At 39.8% G+C, this 14,630-nt stretch overlaps 1 protein-coding gene across 3 annotated transcripts; it reads right to left on the bottom strand.

The window, feature by feature from the left end:
* Nucleotides 1–2,937: 2,937 nt before the first annotated feature.
* txlnba (taxilin beta a) lies at nucleotides 2,938–12,154 on the bottom strand. Of its 3 annotated transcripts, none has more exons than XM_005732770.1 (11): nucleotides 12,009–12,154; nucleotides 9,381–9,609; nucleotides 9,176–9,257; nucleotides 8,406–8,491; nucleotides 8,128–8,298; nucleotides 7,664–7,858; nucleotides 7,279–7,398; nucleotides 6,572–6,646; nucleotides 5,773–5,865; nucleotides 5,378–5,473; nucleotides 2,938–4,555 (listed from the first exon to the last, which is right to left on the bottom strand). In XM_005732770.1, exons 2-11 carry the CDS (start codon nucleotides 9,591–9,593, stop codon nucleotides 3,302–3,304), a joined length of 2,385 nt encoding a protein of 794 aa, XP_005732827.1. In that variant the 5' UTR covers nucleotides 9,594–9,609; nucleotides 12,009–12,154; the 3' UTR covers nucleotides 2,938–3,301. The 3 variants fall into 3 exon arrangements, with proteins under 3 accessions (XP_005732827.1, XP_013766229.1, XP_013766228.1); XM_013910775.1 differs by lacking the exon at nucleotides 6,572–6,646 and adding an exon at nucleotides 6,448–6,522 and having other exon boundaries at nucleotides 9,381–9,623; XM_013910774.1 differs by having other exon boundaries at nucleotides 9,381–9,623.
* Nucleotides 12,155–14,630: the final 2,476 nt, after the last annotated feature.

Here is a 14,630-nt window from a genome sequence, read left to right on the forward strand (position 1 = left end):
AGACATCCTACAAACACTTAGGACCCTTAACCCTGAATCTCTCCAAAAAGAGTCTTCAGTCTTCAAGTACAGAGAGGCTCTTCACAGCTACAGGAAGCCTTTCAGTACAAATACAAAGGTACAACTCAGCGGTCTCTGTTTGTGTGCACTGTCAATACCACAATATGCATTTAAATTAATGATCACTGCAGACAAACAAAGGACAGGTAACCCCATCCAGCCTCTCTAACAGTCTAGCTTCTTCTTTGTTAAGCAGGTGAGATGATGAAGCTGGAGCAGGGAGCGGGACACTGATCCAATCAGGCAGGAGATAGGTGGGACTGAGGAATGACAAGTGAAAGCACCCATTCTGGATGCTCGCTGGCACGTAGCATTCTGCACAGAAAGGATAAATCCCACAGAGAGCGAAAGGAAGAAAGTCTTTATGGGTCTAACCTTTTTCTGTGGACGGTTTCATGTGGAACAGGATATTCAGCAACATTCTTTAGCAGCAAGGTACCTTCCTATATGATTCATGTTGAACGCTGTTACTGGGAGCAAAGTAATTAACAAGATATTCAAAGACAGATTATTTAATAAAATTTGCAGGCAAACAAAAACTTAAATGTCAAAATGGTTCAAATTCTTTCAGCTCCAATAAAATAATCAGTTTGTAACATCCAGGCATGAAAAACATGATTGTTGTCTGCAGTATTCAATTAAATGGTGCTGGGGGATACGGAGAGCCCGTGGGCTCGGTTTTTATAAGAAATGAGCTTAAAGACATGGAGCGCAAAAGGAGTCCTAATGAAAGCTGAGAATGATTCAATAGTTTTGAGAGCTTGTATCTATTTAAAAACCAAACCTCAAAGAGTGTTAAAGCAGGGAGAACCTCATCAAATATGGAAATAAGTTAATTATATAATAATTTAAATAGACAGAGACTCTGAAGGCCCCCTTCCCAGCGATTGGGTAACGCCCACTGTGATGAACTATATTCAAGGACATGATTATTACTTAGCTAACCGCTAACGTAATGATGAGAATGTCTTTCGCACAGATGCGCATACTCCTTAATCCAGCTCTTATCTTCTGCCACAAGGTCGAAAATCTTCAAAAACACTTCACTTCTGGCAAGAATCAAATCCCTCTCTCCCTTATCTGCCCTCCTTTTAAGCTCTTAAATTAATTTTATAAAACCCTTTGTTCTCTAGTGTTTTTGCTTTTTAATTATCAATAATTCTTTTCATGCACAAAATATGGCAATGAAGTGAGTCTTGGAGGTAGGAATCTCTCCCTCTTATCTTGTAAGCCAACTTCCACGTCATGAGGTTTCTGTGGTCTCTGATGTATTTCATTAGAGACACGACCCTGCATGCATTTATGTTTAAAGCATTTTAGTTACTCCATTATCAAATTTGATTGAAGTCACTTTAGATCAAGTCAAAAGCTTTGCATGAACATTTGAACCACCTATTATTGAACTCATGCTCAGAAGGATAAATAATGATTGTTCAGCCCACAGCACAGAATCTAACTCGTTTTGTAGAGAAAAGGACATATATCTGCAGGAAATGTTTCTTAATAAATATCTGTAGAAATGTATTTGGACCCTCAAGTAAATATCGAATAACTGGACTAATTTAAATGTATTCATAGTTACATAATCACACAGTTACACTAAGTAAAGTAAAAACATCACCTGTAGTACTGATTTTCTTTTTTCAATATTCTTTTCTTGAATTAAGAATTTGAAGACCTCTGTCTCCATCTACTGGCTGTAGCTCTGAACTGCATTCTGATTATATTAAGACGTATAACCCTTCACATCTGAATATTTTTGAAGCACTGCAACTGCAGAAGTGTATTACTGAATGTTTCTCAGTTCAGGAAGCTGTACCTGCTAAAATGAGGACATAAAGGCTGATTTTATGGTTAAGTCTGGTGTTTCAGCCTGAACTATGCTTTTCCAGCTGCACAAGTGGACACATTTCTCTCAAAATTGCATTTTTGTTGCTGTGTTTTTTAAAATAAAGGCCCATTTTTGGAGCATGCGTGTGTGTTTTATTTAAAAACAAACCTCATGGGGCTCTTTGTATAAATACTTTATTACTTCGAGCATTATTTTAATCAGCAACAGTTGCGGAGACAGTGTCACTGCAGGGTGGATGTCAGGGTGGATGGCTGGGTCCAAACAAACCACACTTTGACACAGTAGTGAGCAGTTTGTTTCCCGTTTCAAACAGCACTTCAAACAGTCCTTACAAGGCAGTCATGCTTTGTAAGGACCTCTTAATATCACATCATCACACAGTGGTACCTATGTAGTGTAATTTTTTAGTGTGCACCTGACCAGGATTAGGGGTTTTCACCCATAAGATGGATTCTGCATCACACTGGGGGTCCCTTAATTTTTGACGTTATTATTCAGGTTTTTATTTTATGTTCATTTCCAGATGCTCTTTGGTGAGATTTGGGAAAAGCTCCAGTTTTTTTGTAAAGCAAACGTTAGAAGGTATAATTCTGCAACAACTTCTGCAATAACTTGGTTTTTGGTTATAAAGTCGATGCCTCCTGCCCCAGTCTATTGACATACCCTGTGGGGATCATTGTCAATGAGATGAAACGTGCCCTTTATTTGAGTTCAAATCCACTTATGACCCTCCACCACCCATAAATCTCAACAAACAAAGGTGTATATTTTAAGAAAAATGAAGAAAAAATACTCAGTATGAAGCAGAAAAGCAAAAAAAGAAAAGAAAAAGGCAATTCTCCTAGATGGAAATTTAAATACTAACAATGCAGTGGCCAAATAATGGACAAAATGCCTTCTCACATGTACCATAGATTTACAGACCCATAAGATGTGGCTATAGAACAAGATATGGCAGCTGATATTGAAGCTTTAAAAGGATAAAGACTTTCATAAGTAAATGAAAGTAAATGAGACCAGAGAAATGTCAGATTATCATTTTTATTATTCGAGTCATTTTAGCACACAGTACTCTTTGTTTAGGAGAGAAATACTCTTTACTGTCCTCCAGCCAGCAGCTATACTTTCCTTGCCTTACATAAGGCACTTTTAGCTTTTCATTGCAGTTAGTTACCAGAAAATATTCCACTCATGAAGACCCATGGGTCAACATGTCAGGCCTAATTAAATCTTCATTCTAACAAACTGTAAAATACATTTGTTGATGTTTGGTGAGACTGAATAACAGTGAAGAGAACACTTTAGCTGATACTACCATTTAAATGAATTAATTGCAAAAGTTCATATTAACACCAAATAACAGCACACACACACCTACACACTGTAACTTTAGCTGGCATTCTTGCTACTTTTCTTCTTCTTTTTCTTCAGGACCTGCTTCTTGGGGTCTGCGTCAGAGGATGGAGCTGATTTAGTGTTCACAGAAGATGAGGCTGACTCTGAGGGTTTTAAGACTGCTTCTGGTGCCTGAACGTGTTCGGCTATCTGCTGCTGATCCTTCTCGTCTTGTAGAAGCACCATTGGCTTGACCTCACTGGTCTCCTCCTTGAGCTCGGCCTTCATTTCTTCTGCATCCATTGCTGGAGAGGCCCTAGTTTTCTCAGTCTCTAGTGTTAGTAGAGACTCAGATGGCTGTTGCTGATCCTTATCATCTTGCGGAGCCACTTGTAGTTTGCCCTCACTGGACTCCTCCTGGATCTCAGCCTTTATTGCGTCTGTTTCTGGATCAAACTTGGCTTTCTCAGGGTCTGATGCTGATGTAGCTTCAATGGACTGCTGCTGGTCTTTCTCATCTTTCACTGGTGCCCCTGGTGTAATCTCACCGGTCTCCTCCAGGACCTCAGCCTTCATTGCCTCCATTCCTATTTCAGCTTTGGCTCGTTCTGGTTCTGGTTTTGGAACAGGTGCGACTGTATGCTGGATCTCTGCGTCTGGCTCCGCTTGGTGCGCCTCTTCAGCCTCAACTTGTGTCTGAACCTTTATCGCCTCTGTATTTGGATCTAATGCTGTTTCTAAAGTTGTCTTCTGAGTGGTTGTGGCTTCTGCAGCAGGCACAACCTGATCTAGAACCTCCTCCACCTTCACTGGCTGTGGCAGCTCTGAATCTGATGCTTTTGACTTTACATCTTCCACCTGCCCAGGGACTGAATCCAGACCCTCTTTGACTTGAGGTTTTGCTTTGAAATGGAAAAATGCAGATGAAACTAGATCTTCTTCAAGGTCTAACTCATTATTTTCCTCTTCCTCAGTGTCAACAGTTGTCGTCAACAGGGAGGCAGCAAACTCTTGCAGCTTGGTCTGCTCCTCCTTCAGGCGGGACATGCCCTCTGTCAGAACCGGGTCCTCCTCCTCGATTTCCTGCATCTCATCAGGGGTCAGTAGGGCAGATTCGTCAGCACCCTCAGGCTTGTTATTGAGGTTGGAGATGCCAAAGACCTTTGTTTGAAGGTTGGCATTAGAGTAGCGAACATCCTTGATTTTGTCATAGAGCACTTTCCTTTCATCCTGGAGGGCACGACAAAGCTTCTCCAGCTTCTGAATCTTCAGGACGAACAGATCGTACTCTCTACCTTTCTCTGTTCTCTGAAGAACAAGAAGGGATGAAGAAAATTAGACAAGATGACACCATAAAAAGACGATGCTGTTTGAGTAGGGTATTTATGAATCGCTAAGGATCTTTGGTTTGGTGATGCTTTGCTGTCATCATCTAAATTAGGTCACTGGTGCAACATGGCCCAAGACCCCATTTGTACCAGGACCAATTGGAAAAAGGATTAGCTTGTGTATTGGATCAGTCATTTTGATTGTATCTATCTTTTTTTATCAGCTAATATGTTGGACCCATGAAAACACTTCTCTAAATATTTACATTTATAGATGGGATTATTTCATGATCTCCAACTTTCTGCTTCTAAATTCAGATAAAATTGAGGTCATTGTACTGTGCCCTGAAAATCTTAGAAATGTGGTATCTAACCAGATTCAGGGTTTTCCTCTGTATGCATTATTGTAGGGTCTACCTTAAAATATAAAGCATCTTGAGGCGACTGTTGTTGTGATTTGATGCTGTATAAATAAAATGGAATTTAATTCATGGATTTGCAGGCACCTCTACTGTGGCACTAAATCTGACAGCTTAGGAATTAGCTAATAAATTGGAGGAGTGTCTACTCATTGGCCACTGTGTAAAAAAAAGAGTAACGGAATCTAAGGAAATACTATACATGAATCCAGCAATTATTCGGTCCTGTGCTGGGGCCAAAAAATTTGTACAAATTTGAACAATCGTGTTTTTATCGATAAGGCACTGGCACCACATGGATTCAAAAAGGATTAACCAAGGCCTGTAGGTGTCTCTCTCCAATTGTGATTAAATTCTCCAGGTAGTGCATCGTAAACATTTACCTCTTCAATCATATCAGTCAAAGCCTTGTTGCAGTTCTCAAACCTCGTCTTCCACAGATTGGACTCTTTCTCCACTTTCTTCATCTTGTCTGACATCTAAAAAAACAAAACAACAACAACCATGAAATAAAATAAAATTTACGAATCAGACTTGTGTCAGATCCATCCAAAGTCAAGAAAACGTGCTAGAGCAACAACCATCCATTTACATCTCACACACACGCAAAAATTCTGGTAAGAGGGGTTTTCTTTAATCGTCACAAATTAATTTCTGCACTTATTGTGTCTGACATAAAAGATGAGAGTAACTGTCCCCATTTACCCCACACACACACACACACACACACACACACACACACACACACACACACACACACACAGAGGTCAAAACTCACATTTTCCATCTCCTTTTTGAAGCGGACGTAGATTTCATTGCTTTTGGCCAGAGTTGCCTGGAACTCATCAAACTTCTCACCATACAGGGTCAGCTGTGGTTAGAGGAGAAGGCTGATAAGTCAGAGTCATAGGACAGATACGTTTATATTAACAGATCCCTCATAATTTCTATTCAAATAATATGACGACAAACTAAAATCAAGCTTTATTCACTGCTCCTGCAAGAAAACCTCCAAAAAAACCTCAAACAGATCTTGGTTAGACAAATTTAGAACAAATTAAACTTAACTGCAGTCATTTTTTCCTATGTATTGATTTTTGAGGCCCAGACTAAATCTCCACATTCAAGTAAGATGCAGTATTCAAAGTATACTCTAAGTATATTTGCACTAGACGGAAAGATGTTAATGAGACTTACATACATGCATTTCTCTGTAAAAGTGGTTTTTTTTTCAAATGCATTTTAATAAATTCAGCTTTTCCAGATAGCTTATTCAATAACTATTTTTGTTTTATATAATTAATAAAGAGAACAGGAGCTTTTTGATATTATTCCTCACAGTGTGGAGACGTTTTAAGCCGTCATGCACAAAATAAGTGCATTCAGCTCATTGTGGTCTTGTGTGACACCTGCAGTAATCTGCCTGACTCAGCCTCAGTCAGTGAATATTCACCTGCGCCTGCATGACAGTCCCCTGCTCTCTGAGTGTCTGAGCCTGCAGTTTCCATTCAGCAGCCTGAACCAGTAACTGGTTAGAAGAGAACAGACAGAGCCAGACGTTAAAGACGTTTCTTTACCTTCTTCTTCATGGCCAGCTCCTGCTCCTTCATAGCGAAGCATTTCTTTGTTTTGTCAATAGCCTCCCTAAGCAACTAAGGTGACAGAGACAGTATACAGTTAATCTGCATGGCCTTCAAAACAGATTTAGAGAAAATTCATCTTGATTATCAACCTAACAGCAAGCAGCCCGTTCTCATCCCCTGACCGTCAAAGCCTTTATGCACGAAGTGTCGTGGTTATTGCATTAGTGAGATGGGTCTGTGACACCCAACTCATTACTTTCCAGCTTGTAGGGTTACTGGTAAAAAAAAAACAAAAAACCCATTTATTTCAAATCACCAGTTTTCCCAGAACCTTGAGAAAAATGAGATCATTAAAGTCTTGGTGGATAATTTTGCCAGTGTCAGTGCATCGCTTATGTAAAAGGAAACATCTGACCAAACTGGAGCAGCTGACACACGGAGATGAGAATATGTTGCAATAAGACTGCTGTGCTGAAGTCACATTAAATATGTTTAAATGGAATTTTAAAAACAGACAGATAATACCATTAATGATATTCATTGATATGACCTTTTAGAATTGACATGCCAAAGTTTGTTTACATGTAGATAAACTGACATAAGTGATATCTGGAGAGCTCTGGGTGAATTCTCATAATGCTGGGACAAACGCGTATCCTTTATTTCTTCACTGGTTACAATGGAAGCAATGGCACACTCACGTATTCCTTCTCTCTTTTGTGTTTCTCCTCAGCTTCGGTCAGCAGAGCGTTGGCCTGCTGCAGTTTGGCTTCAATCAGTTTCTGCTGCAGGTCACGATGCTTGTTGATCTTCTCCAAACTCTGCAGGACGGAGGAGAACAGGAAAGAATTTACCTTCATATCATTTTCTCAAGCATTTCATCCTATGAAAGCTGGGTAAAGGCTCCAGCCCCCCTGCAACCCTCAATTGGATAAGCTAAAGAGAATGGATGGGTGGATCAATGGATCAATTTACCAATGAATCAAAAAGAAAAAACTCATCTGAAGTAACTCTAAAGTTTTGTTTTTTATTCAAAGATATCTGAAAATACATTTTAATGTGTAATGTTGACCTGTGACCTCTCACCTCCTCCCTCCGTTCACACTGGGTCATGAGGTTCTCCAACTTGTCGGTCAGATTGACGTTTTCACCGCACAGCTTCTCATTTCGTGCGCTGTGCAGCTCAATCTGGCTCTGGATCTCACCCAGCATGCTCTGGAAGTGGGTGGTGATCTCTGTTCTCTTCTCCTCGTCCTCCTTGCAGCGCTGCAGAGTCTCCTCCTGGAGGAGGTAGTGGTGGCAGTCGGGGAGAAGTGAATGGAAGAAGGGGAAGGTGAAAGAAACAGAGTTCTGTCAGGCTTCAACTTTCCTTCTTCCTGTACAAGTGAATCAGTTCTTCCAGATTATAACCACCATCTAACTAACTACAAAACACTGAGATGTTTAAATTGTGTTTTTATACGGTTTGTGCTTATCGTGAAAGTGGATTAAAAATTATGTCTCAATAGTTTCTCCTGCTGTGACAAAGTAAATGCAAACATCCTCCACACCCTCAGAACATTGTAGAATGACTGCTGCTCTCTGCACAGACTCTCCAGTTTGCTGCGAGCTGCGATGCTGCTGCGATACTCGGCCTGCAGCTGCTGCCGCTCCTCCAGCACGACGGACAACTTCTGCTGCAGAGCACTCAACCTCTGCACATCGCAGCGCCGCAAGGCCGCCTGCGAACACAAGGAGAGGTACTTGCTATGAATTTTAAAGACCCAGTGCCAGAAACAGTATAAATACTTCCAGCAAGCAACACTAAAAACTTCAGCTGCTTCCTTACCAGTTCAGCATACTTCCTGACCAGAGCTTCCAGTTTCTCCTCTGGAGAAGAGAGTTCGTTCAGGGCCTGCATGATGAGAGAGGCCTCTGCAGAGAGAGATACAGTTTCTAGCATTTTGATAATACACACAGGATATAGTATTCATTATTTAAGCTTTCATTTGCTATGACAAAAACAATTTCGCTTTGTTTTTTTTTTTTATTAATTATACTTTGTATTAATAATGAGATGGTTCACCCTCTCATGTTTCTGGCTTTTTAAATTTTATTTTTCTAAAGAAAAGTTGTTGCTGCTCACATTAAAGGCGCTATAAGCTAAATAAAAAAAGAAGTATTAAAAGTGCAAGATAAAAAAGAAGATAAAAGCTCAAGTAACTTGCATATAAACTAGGCCAAGAGCTACTAGAGTAAATAATAAATAAGTAAATGCAGTTCATCCTCAGCATGAGCAGGATAATATTGCAACAATAGACAACATAAGTTTCATTTTAGAGTTCAGTTCTTTTAAGGTGCATTGGTTAAAAATTGTTTCTATTTTGGGGCTAATAAGACTATCTGACACCTGTCAGCGCGATCAGCTCAAAAGCACCAAAGATTTGTTGAATCAGAAACAAAACTTCAGCATTAAAACTTTACTTTACTAAAGTCCACAAGCAGATACATTTCAGATTCATTTGGGTTTTTGTGGGGTTGACTGATGGTTGGATGGCTGCAGTATTTATTGGGAACTGGGTAAAGGAATAAAACCATCCTGCTCTCTGGCTGCCTCACCTGTGTCACCTGTGTCCATGGTGCTTGTGATGTCATCTTTTGCCTCCTCCTTCACCTTTTCCACCTCTGCCTCCACCCCACTCTACATCCAAAACAGTATAAAACATTGCTTTTTTGTTTTTGTTTAGTTTAGTTTTTTACATTTGTTCGGCACACATCACCAGCAGCCAGACATGAAGGAGCAGGTGTTGTTAACTTTTAAAACCTGTTTGTCGAGGACGCCGGCTGCAGAGCTATACATGTGAATGATGTCATCCAGCCGTCGACTGAACTGCTGCACAGAGTCCGGATTGTCAGGAGAGGAGGCGGAGCAAGCCACACCTGCCGTCTCGCCCTCACTGCTCTCAGGCTCCAGTGAAGATGCCTTGTCAGATGTGGGACTCACCAACACCTCAGCTGCTTCCACCGACGTCTCCATTGTCAGTTTTCTGGATCTAATGCACATGAACTTTTTTTTTTTTTTTTTTTTTTACAGCAGGCAGATACAGAGATTTACAGAGAACCTAACAAGACGAAGTAAAACTTAACTGTTGGACGTCACTCATTCAAACTGCAGCATGTAAAAAAACTTTAATTTCACTCTATTCATATACCCTTTAATATTTAATTGAACTATATGACAAAATCAGATGGTCTAGCAATTGTTTCTAGCAATTGGGAGGTATGTTCTGATTCAAGTGCAACAGAAGGATTACTCTGTGGTTCTATTCTTTAAAAATGTACAAGTTTAAGTTTGGACAGTGAGTTTGAAAAATCTACTGAAAACCTTTAACAACTATACAGCTCATAAACAGCTCACACCAACTGCAAACACGCTTTCCATTGTTTAGCACATGCTAATCCAATGTAAAGTATCTGGCAGCTGTCACTTTAAATTTAGCTCACTGATAGCTGTGACAGATCACAGCAGCGTCACAACTACTTTATACTAGACTCAGGAGGAAAATGTTTGCAGAGATCAAATCAAAAAGCCTTTTCTGAACAGTCTACTGTAGACCGAAAGTGTTTTTGCAACCACAGCTATATCCAATCTCACTTTAAGCACATCAGCACTGGCTTCTTTTTTCTGACCAGGAAGATACATCCATGTCTTGTACTGTCTCCGGTCTCCGGTAAGCTTCAGTTTAGGGTACAAGTCAAAAGACAAAGTACATCTATTAAAGGAAACAAGCTCAGACTCCAAAAGTCTTTCTTGGAACAGATGTTCCAAGAACTAGGAGTCTATAAGTTATAAGGTTGTGTTGTGTTTCATTACATTTCTTTAATTTTAAATCATCCATTCACTTTTATCTCTAAAATGTGTCCAGAAAATGATTTGGGAAAAAAAAAAAACTGAAAATGTGAATATGGTTCCATGAATATTAAAACCCAGAATCTATAAAATGCAAAGATTTACAGTTTGTCTAATCAATAAATTGACCGGTGACTTCACGGTAGGTTTGTTGATGTCTTTGAAACTAATAAAACTGCCATGTACAGTGAGGAGAAGGAACCTTTAATCAGCGACCAACATTACTTTTATTTTCCCATCAGGCGTCATCGAGCTCACCGCCTCTTCCTCTGTGTGTGTGTCCACATAGCTCTGTTGCAACATGACGGCTGCCACCGTTATTATATCTGTCAAGTTAAAATTAGCCATCACAGTGAGATAGCCAACTCTGCCCTCCCCCCATCTACACACACAGTCACACACACACTGCAGGCTACAGCTGTTGTAGTCTCATCTATTCTGAGAGCATCCGAATATGGTTCCAGGCATACAGTCACAGATTTTAAGGCTAAACATTATTATAAACTTGTTTTTTTGTTTGTTTGTTTTGTGTGTCTGCTTCATGTTTCCACTGTTTTGCCGCCCCACTGCAAAAATACACTAAGCTCCTCCCCTCTATATTACACAACCAATCACAGCCCCTCCCCCTGAATTACAGACTGTTGACCACGACTAAATAAACTGCTCATGGTAATGTTTTTACTTGATGACTGTGCTCAAGCTGGATGATGGAAAAACCACATGAACATAATCTGGACTTTGAATAACTGCATTCTTTGCTCTTGATTATCAGCTAAATCTTAAAATATCAATGTTACGCTTGTTTCTTGTTTGTGTTTTTTAAGGACATTCTTAGTTTTGGACAAATGATCCTACACCTGACCTCACTTTATGCCTCCAAAATAAAATGATCCATTTACAAAACTAAAAGAAAGACATTACTGTCAGAATGAGCCAGAACAGCCAAACAGAAAACCTTTGGAAAAACCAGGTAACTTCAGAAAGATGTAGACAACCAAAAACAGCACAAGCAAGGCCAAAACATTAGTAATTGTTTACATGTGACAAAGTGAACAGTCCACCAACTAAACTGAAGTAAAATGAGGCACAAGGCACCTTTAAAATTATCACATATATCACATTTTTCACTGTACTGAACTATCAAAATGATCCTTAAAGAATAAGACACTGCTTTCTTCAAATGCAGGTATTTTTTACATTCCAGTCATGCTGTGTATGAAAGTGCTGAAGGGCTGAATATAGACACGCTGACAGTGACACAGCCCTTTATTGTGTCATGGCTGCCATTACAAAGCTCTTCATGTCTTTTCCATGTTGTACGTTAAAGTTATTTATTAAAATGAAAACATAGCAGCAATAACATTTTTTCATCTTTAAAAATGACCATCAGGCCCCATTTATGCCTGAAACAGGAGGAAAAATACATTTCCAGTTTGTTCCACAAAGTAGTCCACTTGTGGAAGTGTACCCAAATGCAGCAGTAAGAACGGTGAACACAAGTAAGTAAGATTTCTGAGGAAGGGAGGAATGAAAAAGTCTTACCAGGATCAGCAGAGTGAAGGAGGTGAAGAAGAGACAGCAACAGACGGAAGAAGAACGGGAGGAGGAGGAGGGTCCTGTTCACGGGACAGCTGACCCCCAAAATAACATGAGAGGATCAGCTCAGGGACACGCCGGTGACTGCACCAGAGTGTGCTGCGACTGTGGATAAGGGGACACATTCTGATGGGGGTGGGTGGGTTCCCGAGAGTCTTTTGTGATTTTAGAAATAACTTCATCACCAATATTCACAGGTCACCTAAAAACCTGGGTCTTAAAAGTTTTTAGGCTAAATGTGTTTAAAAAAAAAGCAGAAGTGAATTTGAAATGGATCAGAAAAGAAACTAACAGTAATGATGACATTGGGTCAAAGGAATCATCAGACTCAGACTCACAGTCTTTAACACAATCAGCACAGTAACAAGTGGTGTTTAGGACATTTCAACTACAACAGCGGAAGACAATTCAATACAATCACACACACAAAACACTGCTACTGGAGACTATGAATGAGTATGTCTTGGTGTTTCTAATCTCCAACCTTCCTTTAATCTCAAAACTTCTTGAAAGAGTAGTTGTCAAACACCTAACAGATTATCTTATTCTAATAGTTTCAGTCAGGTTTCAGAGCTCATCACAGCACAGAAACAGCTTTAGTAAAGGTTACAAATGATCTTCTTATGGCCTCTGACAGTGGACTCATCTCTGTGTTTGTCCTGCTAGACCTCAGTGCAGCGTTCGATACTGTTTGAACTTCTGCAGTCAGGCAGAAGGTTCCATTGTCACGACTAATAGCAGGGACTCAAGTGCAGAGCAGATTGACGTCTCCAAACACAGTTTATTTACAACACCAGTCCAAGTCCAGGGCTCCAAAGGTCCAAGGGGAAACTCTCTCACACTCGCTCTCGTCTTCAAGCCCAAACTCACACACGATCGCACTGCAGGAAGGTCACAGGTCCGGGGAGGAAAACTATTACACAGGGAAAAAAGAAGTTACTCGCAAGTCACAAAACACTTAAGCACAAATTCATGGAAGCTGAGAGGACCACTAATGAGAAGATCTGTGTCCCAACCTCAAATAGTGGACAGGTAATGACAGCTAATCGTGTACAGGTGTGTGGGCCAAGGGCGGGAGCCCGCAGTGAGCTCCGCCCAGGCAGAGAGAAGAGAGAGAGAGAATACAAACACATGTAGCCTTGTGGGGCCGGCTGGGCAGGCACGGAAACCATGACATCCACACTAGCAGGTCAAAAACAGAGACTAAAGAGGAGCTTCAATCCTCATGCTGTCCGAGTCCTAAATCAGAGCATCACCATAAGTGACTGAAACAGGACCTTATATCATGTTCTTCTCACATTCCAGAACTTTCCACGTCTTATTTCATATCATATCTGATTTATTATTACATCACACATTGCTACACTGATCATGCTGCTTCACTACTGTTTATATTACTGTGGTCACTCTGGTCACTCTGTTTGTCTCTTGGATTGCTCTGTCAATACATTGCTGTGCTATGTGGCACGAAGCCCTTTATCATTCCATTCACACAATGTACATTTTTAATTTGAATTTACTTATTGTTTATTGTCTATAATGTCTTGCACTTTAATGACTACACATATGACAAATAAAAAACTCTTGAATCTTGTCAAGCATAATATCCTATTAGAATGATTAGAGCATGCTGTAGGTATTACAGGTACTGCGCTGCAGTGGTTTGTATCATATCTATCTATAGACTCCAATTTGTTAAAGTAAATGGAGAGTCCTTGTCACACACTAAGGTTAATTATGGAGTTCCACGGGGTTCAGTGCTAGGACCAATTCTGTTAGATCCAGCAATGACAAAAGTCATTTTTAATGAAAGACAAGATGATTTATAATAAAGAGGATGACACTGGATTAAGTTTACATTACGTAAGTTAAAGCTTACATCTTTCAATTTAGTATTTTGTTTTCTTTACATGCAAAGTAATTTTTTTTATTTTTATGTAATTAATCATAAATATTTCCCTTTTTGGCTTATGGTGTTGGAAAACTGTAAATTACAACCAAAGAGAAATCAATAACAACATTATTTAATAGAAAAAGGAAACTAATTACCAGACTAGAAAAATAAGTTTAAATACAGAAGACAAGTGACAGACAGACGCTTCGAGTAATGCCACGAAGCCGAAATATGACAGGATATATAGAAATATACTGTATATAAGTAAATATTACAGTAATATATACAGTAAATATTAGTAAGTATATACAGTATATATTACAGTAAGTGAGTATTCTGTAGTTGACCAGCTGATGGCAGCAATGAGCCACCAGGCTGCCTCAGGGAACTCCATTAAACAGCACTGTGTGTGTGTTCGTTTGTGTGTTTGTATTACATGTTGTGGGGACATAAATCTGTTTTCACGTGGACATTATGGCCCTCTGTGGGTACAGTGTGGACCTGCTTTCCTTGCGAAGACATAAAGTACTCACAAGTCCTTAGAAAATTCTGGTAAGAGAGGTTTTCTTTAATCGTCACACATCCATTTCTGCACTCATTGTGTCTGACATAAAAGATGAGAGTAACTGTCCCCATTTACCTTACACACAGACACACAGACACACAGACACACA

The sequence above is a fragment of the Pundamilia nyererei genome, unplaced genomic scaffold, assembly GCF_000239375.1.
Source record: "Pundamilia nyererei isolate P.nyererei 1_Seehausen unplaced genomic scaffold, PunNye1.0 scaffold00048, whole genome shotgun sequence".
NCBI lineage: Eukaryota > Metazoa > Chordata > Actinopteri > Cichliformes > Cichlidae > Pundamilia > Pundamilia nyererei.

What these genes read in the sequence shown, in the direction of transcription:
- txlnba (XM_013910775.1), bottom strand. Translation starts at nt 9,620, where the DNA reads ATGTGCATTAGATCCAGAAAACTGACAATGGAGACGTCGGTGGAAGCA. An exon ending in ACAAAAGAGAGAAGGAATAC is followed by an intron (nt 6,523 to 7,278) that starts GTGAGTGTGCCA and finishes TCTTCTAACCAG; the next exon opens with TTACTGGTTCAGGCTGCTGA. An exon ending in GGACTGTCATGCAGGCGCAG is followed by an intron (nt 5,866 to 6,447) that starts GTGAATATTCAC and finishes CTCTAACCACAG; the next exon opens with CTGACCCTGTATGGTGAGAA.